This window comes from Antechinus flavipes, chromosome 3 (genome assembly GCF_016432865.1).
Source record: "Antechinus flavipes isolate AdamAnt ecotype Samford, QLD, Australia chromosome 3, AdamAnt_v2, whole genome shotgun sequence".
Classification (NCBI taxonomy): domain Eukaryota; kingdom Metazoa; phylum Chordata; class Mammalia; order Dasyuromorphia; family Dasyuridae; genus Antechinus; species Antechinus flavipes.
The window spans coordinates 371,660,097-371,676,229 of NC_067400.1; the positions used below are offsets into that span (position 1 = coordinate 371,660,097).

Genomic DNA, 16,133 nt, shown 5'->3' on the forward strand with positions numbered 1-16,133 from the left:
CTGCAGATTAAGGACAATGGAAGATGAAGGTGTGAAAAGACATTGGAGACATGAACTTGAAACTGAACTGGCAATATTTCAAGGTTACCTGATAAGCTGGAGGCAGATGGTGCAGTGTGGTGAAACATCTGGCACTTCAACCTTCGAGAACTGAGAAACATTCTAGAAGATGGGAAGGACAAAGGAGGAAATGTCAACTATCCTCTTTTTTTTCTTATGACAAACCCTTAAACTTTAACTGGTGAGATACTCTAAAATAAACCCATAGGATGGAAAGTCACAACCACTGGTGGAATCAAGGTATCACATAGACTAGATTTCATTGCTACTTCACCAGATACTTATATATAATCTAACATTCTTATAAATAATAACACTTTGAGGTTTATAAAATAATTCCCCACAACTATGCAGTAATATAAAGTAGTATTAGTATTATTGTCCCTAATTTTACCGATGAGCAAATTAAAGCTAAGAGGTTAACTGAGGTGCCCTATTCTAGACAGTCTTTTCTTCTGTCTCTAAACTCTTAAGAATTTCATCTTTTCCCATAGGTTCAATTATTATTTATATTCATATGATGCTCAAATTCTATTCTTAATTTTAACCTCTCTCCTGAATTCAAGTTTCAGATTCCTAATTGTCAACTGGACTTCTCTACCTAAATGCCTCCTCGCTATCTCAATCTCAACTTTCCATTTCTGTTTTTTTTTTTCCATAATCTCCTCCTCCTCCTCTAAATAAGTTGGGGCCACAATCTTGGAATCTTCATTGGGTTTTTCCTCTGCCTCACCTCCCATATCCAACTAGTTACTAATACCTATCAATCCACATTACTTCTCCCATTTCCCTTCCCATTGCCCCTCTACCTTTCCAGTCTTATTTCATATCTCTTTTAAGATCCCTTTGATCCAGTAAAACTAGCTTGCTAACAATTCCTTATATATAAACTTCTATTTTCAACTTCCATGCCTCTGTAAGAGTAGGCCCCCCATGTCTTTCATGTACTCCCTACCGTAGCAGGTGAAAGATGAAATGACAAGAAAACAAAGGTTTGAGCTTCTGAACATATCAACTTATTAAGCAATATATGCTAATTGTCTAATAAATGAAGACCAATAATTTTCCTTGGCTTTGGCACTGGACCCCAAATATGGGGGAGAAAAACTTTTATTCACTAAAAATTATCAAATAACAATTAATTAATCTTGGTACAGTATAAGGCAATCTGGTTTCTAATAGGAGGAAAGATTAGGAACTTTCCAAGTTGGGAGAGGGAGAGCCAACAGATGCAATTTCTTGAATTTAAAAAAAAAAAAAAAAAAAAAAGATGTGTCCCATTCTCTCCAGATATCTGTAAAGAATCAGAAGAATATGAAAACAATAAATGACCCATCAGTGTATGGCCAGTTTTCAAATAAGACACATAGGTTCCTTGAAATGTATAATTGTGAGAAAACTCCTTGCATCAATTTTTTTCTAGTCAGCATGACTACATTCTTACTTAAGGGTCTCTAAACAGTAGCTAAAGTAATCTAGTTTCCTGGTCACACAGAGCTGGGTTCAAACCATGCAATAAGGTTTTCTCCCAATTTCCACAACTGAATGAAGTTTCTTCATAAAACAGAAATTGGACTGGACCCATAGTTGGCTAGAAAAGGAACTGAACTAGCACCAGAACTAAGTCACAAGATGGATTTGCTGTGCACCCAATTTCCCAATACCATTTGCTGTTCTAATCCCCTCAATTCCCTCACTTCTAATCTCTTCCAATAGAATTCTAGCTCAGCTGCCATCTACAACACATGGTTGTTCTAGATACTTCTAGTTAATAGTATTCTCTCCTTTCCCACTCACTTGTCTGTATACCTGTGTATCTCCTCTTCTCCACTCACTGCATTCAGTGCAGTGCAAATTCCTTGCAAATCTCACTGTAAATTCCTTGAGGGCAGGGATGATTTCACTTTTTGTCTTTGGATCCAAATTTAGCCCTTGAAACTGTTCTGTTGGGTTGAATTCAATTGAAATTAGAGTTGTAATAGCAGCAGAGATGAGGCAATCTGATTGTCAGGCTCACAGGATACTGGTATCATAGGTGGTCATGTCAATATTGGGAAGGGTAAATTAGGTTGTATGGAGCAAAGGAGGAGGGACTGATGAATTTAGTTCGTCAGTATTTGCACTAAGGTTGCAGGAGGCAAGATGCTATTTCACATGTTTTCAGATGAAGCCATCTTACTGCTTTTAAACAACCTAATTAAATGAGCCACATCTAAGTGAAATTAAGGGTATAATATCTCACTTCCTTTTTTTCTCCTTTTAAACTTGTTTCATCTATGCTTGATTCTTGCATAGGATTCACATGAAGACTTGTCAGATGAAAGTCCTCCTGTCTTTATTTCTTGATCTACTCACATTTACTGTTTGCTCTCCATTGCTATAGCATTTTATATTAAATTTAAACTCCTGTTTGTGTTCTATGGGGTTCTTCAACCGAGCCTTTCCTATGCTCTGGTATACCCCACTGCCCTTAATTTTGATTTTACTCCAGCTCATGTTTTTATGTTTCAGCCAAACCAACCTGATTATTGACTACACAGGGCTGATTCATTTACACCTCTGAGCTTTCCCAATAGGCCATTGTTCTCTATTAATCATGAACAATTCCAGAATAGTGTTTGGAAATCTTCTTTCCCATAATAAAAATCACCCTCTTCCTGAAGACTCCCCAAACCACTAACTATGTATAGATTATCATACATTTAAACCAGATGAATTTATGATATGTGCATGTGTTGGTACATTATACCATATTTATTCTTATAAATTTCATGTGTTTGTCCTCTATATTCTATTTCATTAAAATCTCTGGAGAAATAGGTATTTTTCCTCTTATAATAACATTATAGTATCTACTGATTGTATTTAAATTTAAAAAACATGTGTGAATCACCCAACATGTGCGAGGCATACCTCTCTCAATAGATACATTTCTTAAAGGATCACATTTTCACACATTTTCTTTATATAGAGACCTTTAGATCAAGAAATACGTGAAACAGTACTTAAATCTAGAGAGAAGGTAACAGACATAATTTAAGAATTCTAATCTCCAAAGATTAATAGAAAATATATATGGAATATCTACTATGATTAATGTATTTTACTTGGTACAGATTCTTTAATTACAGAAGCCATTATAGAATGGACAATATCATGTTGGAACATCTGTGTCTTCTCTTTCGATCTTTAGTCTGTCCCAGAGTAATGTGAATTGCACAAAATCGGCACAAGATAAGATATTCTTGGTTTCAATCTACCTTGTGGAAGCTATAAATCAAAGGATCATAGGACCATAGATTTAAAAGCAGGAGCCTTAGAGGCCATCTAATATAGCTTCTCTTGTTTTATATTTGAGGAAACCAAGGCTATGAGACACTAATTGGCTTACTTAAAGTCATCCAGTAAGTGTCAGGGTTGGGATTTGAACTCAGCTTCCAATCACGTATGACTCAGGAATTCATACCACAAGATGAGGAGTCCCCTAAGTAGCTACAAAGTTGGTTACTCAAAAAAGGTACAAGAGGTAATCTTTAAGTCTCTTCTTTTGTAACTTCCCTCTTAGTTGCAACATTCTAGGTACCATTGTATGATTTTTGTGAGGAACAAGGAAGGACCTATTGCTCTCTAGCCTGGTACCATGGCTTATGCCATGGCCCCTGCCTGCTTTTGCCCTTCTCTATTAGTTTTTTTCTTGGCATTATGCAAATAAGGACCTCAAGATAGGTCTGTCCACTAATTTAGAAACAATTTTGTAAGTTCAAATGGTCTAGAAGTCCTAGATTTCAGTAAAGATCTGACAAATGGCAATGAAAGCTTTTGCTTTGGAGAGGATGGTCAATATGAAGGAAGAAAGCTCAGAGGATCCAAAAGCTTAATTTTGTACCTCCCTGTTAATATCTCTTCTGGCTCTGCAGCCTGTTTAGGGTCTCTTCATCATGTCTTGGTATAATCCACTGAGTCACACATGCCTACAAGCTGGCCACCAAATTCCCACATGGTCAACAAAAGACTAAGAATACACACAAGAGTGTACGCACTCATTACAACCTATATGTATGTATTTTTATATACACATATGTACCTATGTTTGTGCATGTGTATATGAGGCAACATTATGTAGTAGAGAAAACAGGATTTTAAGCCCAAAATGACTTGGGTTCATGTAATGGGCCAGAACTCTGGAGAAATATACTTGAGCCAAGGATTCTTACAACAAGGTGTTAACTCAGTGGAATTAATAAGACAATGGTTAATCTAGTTTAGCATGGTGATTAATAGTTCTAGTTCAGTATGACTGATTTATTCTTACAACAAATAATGGTTCCCTAGTGATATAATGATTGGCCTTAACTCAGTATGATGAATTAATTTCATTGTAATAGAGTATATAAACTGGGGACAAACCCAGCCACAGAAGAGAAGATTTGACCAGAATCATGGTGGCTCTCCTGCCTTCATCACTTCTCCACTAAGATCAAGCACTCGGGCTGGTTTAGACACTATATTTTAATACCATCATTTGGTATTTGATAAATAATAAATTATCATGAAATAGATAAGTAAACATTTTGCTAAAGAACTTTAAACAATCAATCAAGGAGTACCTCCTATTTTATTAAGTTCCTCCTATGCATCAGGCACTGTGATAAGTATTAGGGATACAAAGACAGAAATAAAAGTCTCTGCCTCTAAAAAGCTTGCATACTATGCATGATATATTGGAATACAGCAAAAAGAAAATTACATAGAGGTATCCTGCAATAATCCACCTATGAGACCCAGTGTAAATGTAACTCTCCTAAGAACACTGATCCTCAGAGGATGTCAAGAAAAATGATGGTTACCTGAAATTGTCATCATCACAGCAGAAGCCATAGAAGAGGCTTTGGACTAAAGTAGATAACGGACTATCAGAATTCTCTACAAAGCTCTCCTAAAGGACCACAATCCATATCTACAATAACAGTGAAGAAGGCAGCCCTTCTCATATAGGATCAATAGCACTGCCCCGACTAAACAAATTAGCTTGTATATCATTCACTGCTGGTTAAGGTTCACTGGACCTGCTCTTCAACAGGTGGAGAGAGAGCTCTACAGAGACCTATTTCTGAAGAAGAAAATACTAGAAAAGTTCTCAGTTGAATCTAATCTCTGCAAAATTCTATTATGGTTCTAGTCTTATTTTCCCCATTTTTAAAAAATCTTCATATTTTTTCTTTAATCAATATTCTACTAGGTTGTGTCAAAGGAAAAGGATCTGGGTTGTTGGGTCTCTGTGAAAGCCATGTGCCTTTTCAGGTTTCTTTTTTCTGTGAGACTGAATAAAACTGAAATAGAATCTGAGCCAGTCAGTTTAACAATGGTTGAAGGCCATTTATGAGGCTTCATTTGAGTCTGTAGGCAGATGGAGTCTGTTCTCCCTTCCATTCCCACACTGTATGTGTGCCTAGCAATAGTCCAATACTTAGCAAAAAATCTGGTATATAGTAAGAGATTAATAAATGCTTGTTGTCTAATACAATGACACCAACAGGGTCCTTGACTATACATATAACATGCCAAATGGCTAATCATAAAAAATAACTTCTTGGCACATTGATTTTCTTCTCTATTGATGGAAATAAAACAGATACACTTTATGAGAAGATATCTATATATTGTCCTAGCTGAAACTACAAAGTCCAGTTATTCACAGACTGAATCCCCTTGCTGATCTGAATGGATGCTCTGATTTGCTATTTCTGACCTGGTAAGATCTGTTACTTCTTAGGAAGTTTTGGTTTCTGCCTAACTTAGTGCTGACACAAAAATCTACATTAGTCTTAGTGTATTTCAGAAATCCTGAATTTAAGCTATCTACCAGCCTCAGTCTCCCCAGTAGCAGAGATTTCAAAAGTGTGTCACAATGCCCAGCCTCAAATCTCCGGTTTCTAATGTCAAACCTCAGAAATTCACACAGTTTACACCTCAGCTCTACCTCTTTCTAAATCTGAATTGCTTCACTCTTCTATCCCATCCAACAACTTGAACCTCGCAGTCATATTTCTATCCATTTTTCATTTGGCAAGACCTTCTGCTGTCTAAATTGCTGAAGATTAAAAGAAGTCTATGTTTAATTTGTTGTAATTGGTTTCCATCTATATGTATATAAATTATATTTATAAGAATATAACATTTTTCCTAAAGCCCTCCTCCCTCCTCAGAGAACTACAACTGCAAACCAATATATATTCCCATGAATATATTATTAGTCTAACTTGACAATCTTGTTGTTGACAGTATTGGTTATACTTCAATTCATCCTCCTCCTGTGGTCCAAAACCAATTCCAACCCCCCTGGGCCCATACTAGGGTTGTCTAGCAGCTGAAGGGCCAACTGCCAACTGATCTGGAGCAGAGACTTTCCAGTATCAGCACCTGACTTCCTGGCTGGCTTCCTCTCAGGTCTCATTGGTTGATGTGGCAGCTGTGAAACTGACAATGAGTTTGGTGTTGGGTCAAGTTTTCTGTCTGGCTGACTTGTTCTATTAGATGCCATTTTCTTTGACTCACCCTTGATTACAAAGAATGTTCTCGATTACATTTCTAAATAATATGATATCCATAAGCAAAGCTTTGGAAAAAGGCTTTTTTTTAATGTATTACCCGTTCCTGAATTTTTTAAATGCAGAAATATAAGAAGTGATACTTAGAGCCAGCCAAATCCTGGTGCTTAGCCCAGTAGTATATCAAATTCCTTTTGTAGATCCAGAATAAAATCCTATAGTCTTTTCATAGAAATATAGAGTGCACTGTGTGTCTGTGTAAGTATTTTATAAGTTCAAAAATGGCCTTTTTCATACATTGAAGAGAATTTCTAAGATTTAAAAACCAAAATATCAAAAGCAAAAAAGAGTTAAGATTTGTGCTCTGATACATATAAATTTCATATAAAATAAAGCACAGCTGTAAGATAAAGTAGGACCTACACTGGGAAGATTAACAGACCATGATGCTTCAGGCTCACAGTGAAAAAATTCTATATGATGTAATTCATATAGCAGAAGAAGGAAGGAAAGAGGGAAGAAAGGGAAGAAAGAAAGGGAAGGAAAAGAAAGGAGAAAGGAAGGAAGGAAGGAAAGAAGGAAGGAAGGAAGGAAGGAAGGAAGGAAGGAAGGAAGGAAGGAAGGAAAGAAGGAAGGAAGGAAGGAAGGAAGGAAGAGAGGGAGGGAAAAGGGGAAAGAGAGGAAAAGAAAAAAAGGAAGAAAAGAAGGGAAGGAGAAAGAAAATTAGCTTTCCATAATTGAAATTCTGGAAAATGTTGTATTTATGGAAATAAAATCATTCATTGTTTTTAATGGGTTTTTTTCCTATTTTCATAATTTTTCCTAATGTGAATTATGATGAATCATCACCTCAAAGAGAATAATTGGTTTAGATGGCCCATAAAAATCATCAAAATCAAAAAATTCTCCATGATTTCCACCATGCTCTTCATTCTACAATTATTTTTCAAATTCCCTTTCCACAGAACAAAACTCCACAAAATCTTACACTTTGTGAGTCAGGTGATGGTGGTGGTGGTGGTTGTTTAAAGACAGAAAACAGTATTATATTCTAATAGCTATTTAATACAATCTAGCCAATATTATTGAAATTGTACAAAATTGGACTTTTTCTGCTATTTGTTCAATACTTGGGACAATTTTCCTTTGCCTTTAAAATCCAAGCTAAAATCTTGAGAATTAAAAGCCAAACTATATTGAGTCTCTAATTTCAAGTAACAGAAAATACATGTAGGTTCTAGGAGATCGCAAGTGATAGTGAATACTAAATGCTAATACAAGGTAGTCCCAAATGTCTTAACTTTTAGACAATTTATATATATTTTTAAAGCTGAGATGAATTCTTTAACTTAGTCTAGCAAAATGAATTAAAGATTACTTGAACCTTTGGTGGCTAGGGATGGAGAATAACATCTAATTCAATGACAGTAAAATATCCATAAGATAATGTTCACTGGTTCATGAACATGAAACTCAAAAGCTCGAAAAAAAAAAACTTACATCATATGCAAGTCTAAAGAAGATTCAAGTTATATCAATGAAATGAATTTATCTTTATATTTAAGTAGTAGAAACAAGCAGAAGTTGAATATCTACTTGTCAAGAATGTTTTCTTTTGGGGGTTGTTGGTTTTTTGTTTTGTTTTGTTTTGTTTGTCAAGTATGTTATAATGGAGATTCCTTCCTGGTACAGTGGGTGTAGAATGGCTGCTGAAGTCTCTTCTCACTCTAACTTCCTTGATTTGTGAAATGCCTCTGAGGTGCATTTGTGTCTACCAATATTTTGAAGACTAATGAAGCAGCAAATATCATCACCAAAAATGCTCCATTTGGGTGAACTCAAGGGTTCTAAAGCATAATTGGTACAATTTATACACAATCATGTTTAACTGAATTCAAAGACATCTGCCTGTAGCAAACTGCAGAAATAGGTACAAAATGAGCATTTCTAGTTGGATATATCCTAGTTTTTCAAACATTGCATTTTATTAAAATTTGTTTATTTACATCTCTTCTCACTGCTCAGAAACCTATGGATAATGGATTCATTTAAATGATTTAATAAACAAACTTTAAAAATAGTTTACCAAATGTGACCTTTCTGGAAATTATTTTATTTGTTCTCTAAGTTACAAGAAAACACATGGAAGAGTCAACAAGTAAATTTAACATTGATTTATTTTCAGCTGTAAAAGAATATAAAATGGGCTCTGAAACCAAAAAGGAAAAGATATTTTTTCTCTTAATTATATGACAGGAAATTAATGATAAAAGACACATTTGTTTTATTTTTGCCTTTTTTAGTATCATAAATTCCCTAGTGCCCCCCCTTTAACTCTAACCACATCTTTTCCCAAATGTTTTATCTATAACTTAATGTAACTAATTCTTTTGAAATAATGTTGTTAGCATAATTGACATTATATAGTTCAAATGTACATTGTACAACAGTCTGTCACTAGACACTAAATTGAAATTTTAAAGAAAATGATAGAAATAGCTGTAAGGGGAAAAGTACCCTTTTAAATCTAATTTGTTATGCACCACAGTAGGGTAATGGATGCAATGAAAGTTCTTTTATTGAGTTCCCATGTCCAAAAGGTATTTAGGTAGCAAAGGATGTTAAGCAGACCCCCTGTGCTCCTCCTTTAACTAAAGATAGCAGGAAATAAGGTATATAGGTTTGTGTCCTCCTGATTTTTATTTCCTCAGGAGTACAACTTATGCAAAGGGCACCTTAGGCTACTTAGCAGATCACAAAGGGTGCCCTAGACCCCCTTGCTGTCTGCATGAATAGAGTGATCTAAAGGATGGCTGAAACCATACAGGGAGTTAAATCCTTCAGGTGGGTCTTTTCAAATTCCAATAGTGAGGAGTTACTAGAGAATTGGTAAGGATTTCACTAGGCCCCAGCAGGTTTGAGATCAAAAGCCTTGGTTAAATAAAAGCCTGTTGGGAAATCTTAAAAACCTCTTTGTAATGTAACTTTAAAAAGTTAATACAAAGAACCCTTATATTGAAGCTAGAAACAGCATGAACAAAGGGTATATCAAAACTGATTCCATTAAGAGAAAGCAGACATACAAATTCACTTAATTTAAAGAGCAATCCAGTTATATTACTCCATTACCATTTTAAAAACATGTATGTTTCTATTTAAATATACTTTGTTGTTCAGCTATAATATTTAAACCTCCTTCTTTATTTATTTGTCAGAAAAGAAGGATAGTGAGGGATTTCATATCTACTCTGGTACAGGATGCTTTTCAAACAAAATAAAATTAATTATGATATGTTGTCTACACCTCAGCCAACTGGTTTTCTCTTTTTTCATCAATTTCTATTTTCCTGGTATCAAACTTCTAATTTCCTGGTATCAAACTCTTTAAATAACAAATCTTCAGTTGATATTGATTGATATGTTATTAATAAGTCCTTATTATCATGTAATCTTTATAATTAATACTAATCAGTTTTTCAATAATTTAGAAAGTTTCATTAACTAAGTTGTTCCTTTAATGAGCAAGCAGGGATATTGGGTTAAAGTAACAAAAGCACTGCCTGGGTCTACCACCTTGATTTTGGATCTTTTTTAGTTTTCAGAACACTTTTGCAATGATACGAAATATTTTTGTAGTCTCATAATACTCTAATGAGTCCATAAAAGTATTAAACATCCAAAGGACAAATTACTTGTCAAAGATAACATTGCTAATTGGATATATGCCAAAAGTCAAATTCAGTTCTCAGTTCGTAACTCAATGTTTCCCTTCTCTGACCCCACTAAGTGTAATGCTGGAGAAACTGAGGCAGGATAGAGATTAAAGAGTTATAATAATTTAATTTATTAGAAAGTGTAATTAATTGACTGGATTGGACTCTCATCTCCAAGTATCCAATATCAAATGTATGATTCCAGAGATTCTTTATAGGATTTAGTGATTAAGAAGAACAATGACAGGATGGAGGAGGCAGAGTGAGCGCAGGACATTCTGATAAGGTGGGAAGGTCTGGGGTCATGATGTCTAAGATAGAAGGTCTTTCTCCTTATCTAGATTAAACATTTACAGTTTATAAACTTAAAGTAGCTAGCCCTAAGTTATATCAGTCTTGATGATTAGGAGAAGGGAAGTTGCAACCAGGCAGAACAATTCAGGGAATTGAGGTAGAATAATCAAAGGAAATTGTGGCATAACATAAGTAGGTATATCTCCAACCCTGCCAGTATTTCAACAGTCAATAAACAATTATTTATTATGTGTCAGACATTGTACACGCAAAGAAAGACAAGAAAAAACAGTTGTGGACCTCATGGAGTTCATATTCTAATGGGAAAGAGAACATACAAAGTATCCAGGTACATACAAGACTTATCCAATGTAAAATTATTGTAAGGGAAGATATTAGTAGCAACAGGAACTAGGGAAAAGCCTCCTACATAAAGTAGGATTTGGTAAAAATTTTGTAGGAAAAAAAGGAAACTGAAAAGGGGAGGTTAAAGCACAGAACACTATAGAATAGCAAGTAGACCAGAATGGCTAGACCATAGAGTGCCTGAAGAAGACTAGAAAGGTAGGAAGGAAATAGATTGTGAAGGGCTTTCCTTTCACATGTCATGTCAAATTGGTCTCTCTATTTGATGCTGAAGTTCACTGAAAGGCATTAGAATCTAGTGAGTAGGAAGATGGTATGATCAGACTTGCATTTTAGCAAAATTATTTTGGCAGCTAAGAAGACCATGAACTAAAGAGCAGAAAGATGTGAGAAAGGTAAACAAGTAAGAAATCTATTTTATGAATCCAGATGAGAGCTGATGAGAGTCTCTAGGAAGGTGGTGGATATGCAAGTAGAAAGAAATGTATATGATAGATGTCATGCCAAGTAAAATTTATCTATGAAAAAATGCTGAATGTTAACGAATTAGTCAATCAAAGAAATAGAAACCAAAGAATATTTCATCAAAGAAAATGACAACAGTGGGAAAATATACCAAAACTTGGGATAGAAATAAAGTAGTTCTAAGAGGAATATTTATATTTCTTAATGCAGTCAAGAATAAAAAAGGAAAAGAACTGACTGATGAATTGTAAATGCCTCTAAAAACATTACAAAATTAACCAATCAAAAAATACCAACAAAGCACCAAAATAGAAATCCTGAAAAATCAAAGATTAAAAAAATGAATGGCAAAACAATAACACTGAATTCATTAAACTAGGAACTGATTAAAATAGAAAGAAAATAGATAAACTGATAAACTGCCAGTCTGAATTAGTAAAAAGAAAAGGAAATAAAACCGTATTAAAAATTTTGGAAGAGAGCCAACAAGAATTGAATATAAAATTTTAAAAAGACTATCAGAAGATATTTTGTCCAATTATATGCAATATAGAGCAGCAGGTGGGTGACACAGTTGATAAAGCAGCAAGCTTGAAATTTGAATGAATCTTCCTGAGTCCAAATTTGGCCTCCGACACTTAGTAGCTGTGTGACCCTGAGCAAGTCACTTTATCCTGTTTGCTTAGATCCTTATCTGTAAAGTAAACTTGAGAAGAATATGGCAAACTATTCCAGTATCTTTGCCAAGAAAATTCCAAATGGTATTACAAAGAGTTGGACGTAACTAAAATGACTGAACAGCAAATGACACTTAGTTGATAACTATTATATAGAATAATGTCAACCTGTAGCTTAAAAAGCTGTCTTGCTTGAAAATCTTTCTTATTTTTTCTTTGTTCTTTACTCTGCATTTTTAAAGAAAGTGCTTCAATGACCATTTTTCTTTTGGGAGGGGAGGAGTTGTTTACTTATTCCTTCTCACACTTTCATTCCCTTCTACTCTTAGAAACAAACAAATAACAATAAAAAACCTTTAAGATGACAGAAAATGATAATGATAAATGTTGGAGGGGATGTGGAAAAACTAGGACACTAATACATTGTTGGTAGAGTTGGAAACTGATCTAACCATTCTGGAGAGAAATTTGGAACTATGCCCAAAGGACTATCAAACTGTGCATATCCTTTGATCCATCAGTATCTCTAACTAGGCCTGTAACCTAAAGAGATCATAAAAAGGATAAAGGATCTATATGTGAAAAAAATATTTGTAGCAGCCCTTTTTGCAGGAGCAAGGAACAGAAAATTGAATGGATACCCATAAGTTGAAAAATGGCTGAATAAATTATGGTACATGAATATAGTGGAATATTTTTGTTCTATAAGAAATTATCAACAAGCTGATTTCAAAATTATCTGGATTTATATGAATTGATGCTAAGTGAAGTGAGTAGAATCAAGAGAATATTGTACACTGCAACAAGATTATGTGATGATCAATTGTAATGGACTTGGCTCTTTTCAATAATGAGGTGATTCAGGGCCATTCCAATAGTCTTGTGATAGAGAGAGTCATCTACATCCAGAGAAAGGACTATGGGAACTGAATGTGGATTAGAACATAGTATTTTCATCTATCTTGCTGTTGTTATTGTTGTTGTTGTTGTTTGCTTGTTTTTTTCCTTTTCCTTTTTTTTCCCCTTTTTGGTCTGATTTTTCTTGTGCAGCATGATAAATATGGAACTATGTTTAGAAGAACTGCATATATTTAATCTATATTGATTGCTTGCTATCTAGGGGAAGGGAGGGAGAAAAATTTGGAATACAAGGTTTTGTGGGGGTGGATGTTAAAAAAACTATCTTTTCATGTATTTTGAAAAATAAAAAGATAATATAAAACAAAAAAGTTCAAGTGCAGAAAAATCTGAAAAAAAAATTCAAAAGACTGTAACAAATATGCACAGGAAAGTAAAATAAATTCCTGTATTGATGTGTACAAAAATGTCTGACATATTCAGCACCATAAGTTCATCATCTCTGTCAAGAAGTGGGTAGCATTTTTTGGTGGAGCTGTGAAAGGATCCCACCATTCTGGAGAGTAATTTGCAACTATCCTTGAAAAGTTGTCACACTGTGCATAACCTTTGACCCAGCGGTGTTTCTGCTGGGCTTGTATCCCAAAGAAATCTTAAAGGAGGGAAAGGGACCCACATGTGCAAAAATGTTTGTGGCAGCCCTTTTTGTTGCAGCTAGAAACTGGAAACTGAATGGGTCCCCATCAACTGGAAAATGACTGAATAAATTACAGTATATGAATGTTATGGAATATTATTGTTCTGTAAGAAATGATCAACAGGATGATTTCAGAAAGGTCTGGAGAGACTTGCATGAACTGATGCTAAGTGAAATGAGCAGAACCAGAAGATCATTATATATGGCAACAAGAAGACTATCTAATAATCAATGCTGATCATCAATTCTGAGACTCTCTTCAACAATGAGATGATTCAAACTAGTTTCAATTCTTCAGTGATGAAGAGAGCCATATGCACTCAGAGAGAGGACTGTGGGAACTGAGTATGGAGCACAACATACGACCCTAACTTTTTCTGTTGATGTTTGCTTGCATTTTGTTTTCTTTCTCAGGTTTTTTCTTCCTTCTTTACCTGATTTTTCTTGTGCAGCAAGTTAACTGTATAAATATGTATATATAGATATTGGATTTAACATATATTTTAATATATTTCACATGTATTAGACTACCTGCCATCTAGGGAAGAGGGTTGGGGGTAAGGAGGGAAAAATTTGGAACAGAAAGTTTTGCAAGCATCAATGCTGAAAAATTACTCATGCATATGTTTTGTAAATAAAAAGCTTTAATAAAATTTTAAAAATAAAAAAAGAAGCAGGTAGCATGCTTCATCATCAGTCCTCTGGAATTATCATTGATTACTTCTGCTAAGTTTTCTGATAGTTTTCTGATAAATCACTTTCTGATAAGTCAGTTCTGAACATAAATTTCATAGTTTTTACAATGCAATAATATATAATTAGATTCAAAAACTATAATTTATTAGCCATTCTCCAACACATACACTCCCTTAGTTTCCACTACAAAAAGAGCTAATATAAATGTTTTATTATATGAGTGACCCTAAGTTGATCTTATCTTTTAGCAATATTTGAAATAAGAACAGAGATAGCATGGTTTTACCAAATTTATGACACAAAGCTGAGAGGGATGGCTTATATCTTGAAAAACAATTGAATGGGAAAAAAAATCTTGATAGACTAGAATTATATCAATTCCAATAAAATAAACTATAATGTGCCAAGTGTAAAGCCCTAAATTTGAATTTGAGAGAAAAATAACATGAAAAAAGTAATGAAAATTCACTGAAAAAAAAGATCTAGGATTTTTAACTGTTTAATATGCATTAACAATGTTACATTGTTACCACCCCCCCCAAAAAAAAAGACAATAGAAACATAGTTTCTAGAATGGAGAAAGATACAGTTCACTGTATTCTATTCAGATTAGATCATATATGTAGTATTGTAGTGACTCTAGATTTCACATTTTAGGATGGACAGAGATAAGTTGGAGCATATACAGAAAACAGATAATTGGAAACCATAAATTATGATGGTTAGTTAAAGTAACTGGGAATGTATACCCTGGAGAAGAAACAACACAGAAAGAACATCCTATATTCAGCTATTTAAAGAGCAGTCATATAAAAAAGATATCTGATGTCTTCTGCTTAGCCTCAGAGAATATAAGACAACTGGGTACAACTGCTGAGAGGTAGATTTCAGCTAGATAGAAGCATACATTTCTTAACAATACAAACTCTTTTAAAGTGAAATAAGCTACCTTGGACTGTGAGAAAAACAAAGAACCAAGAGAAACCAAAAAAAAATACATATCAGTTAGAGGAAAGAAGGCCAAAGAGGATTTGAATTAGGGAGGGGGAGGAGGCATGAAGGTAGAGTCTGAATATTAGTTGCTTTTGAGTAATATAATCTGTGACTTCTCCCCCCCCCAAGTACTCAATAATCTTCCACAAAGTTCCATTCTGATGCCTAATCATGTTAAAATAATTTCACCCAAAAGTTCTACCACCGTGAATTAGTTTCTACAATAAGAAAACCAAAGGCCAAAAAGCACCTTCATCAACAACCATCTGCCTTACTTACATAACAGAGGTGGCTATAAAAGGAAACAACAGGTTAAAATATAAATTGGTCTGTAAAATCTTACAAAGAGGGATGATGGATGATTACAAGCAGAATCACATCATAAAGGAGAGAGAAATAGTGAAGGGTAAAACCAGTTTATAGAAAACTTAACAAGCTATCCAACTCAGCAAAGTCATCCCATGGGTATTAAAGGATCAAAATGGAAGAGGACTAAAAACAGAAGAAAAAGAGAAGAAATTTGCAAAAATCACTTGAATGAGCTGTTTTCTCCACCAGAAATAGAGAAACTACCACATGATGACCCATAGCTCCCAAAGTTCTTAGAGAGGAGGCTGAAATGGCACTAAAAAAAAAGCCAAGAAAAGCAACTTAATTGAACCAAGAGTAGATAGAGAAGAAAGATACTGGGGACAAGATAATTGTGAGGTTATTGACCAATAAAAAAAGATATCTGAAGTAGGGGAAGACACTAAAATCATGGAAA

The 16,133-nt window shown here is 34.4% G+C and overlaps 1 protein-coding gene across 2 annotated transcripts in view; it reads right to left on the reverse strand.

Annotated features, from left to right (window-relative positions):
- The window catches only part of GTDC1 (glycosyltransferase like domain containing 1), a 544,967-nt gene that overhangs the window by 75,484 nt on the left and 453,350 nt on the right, over positions 1 to 16,133 (reverse strand). For both annotated transcript variants that reach the window (XM_051985822.1, XM_051985824.1), the window contains exon 12: positions 89 to 162. In XM_051985822.1, coding sequence (XP_051841782.1) covers positions 89 to 162 — 74 coding nt within the window. The remainder of the gene's footprint in view (positions 1 to 88; positions 163 to 16,133) is intronic.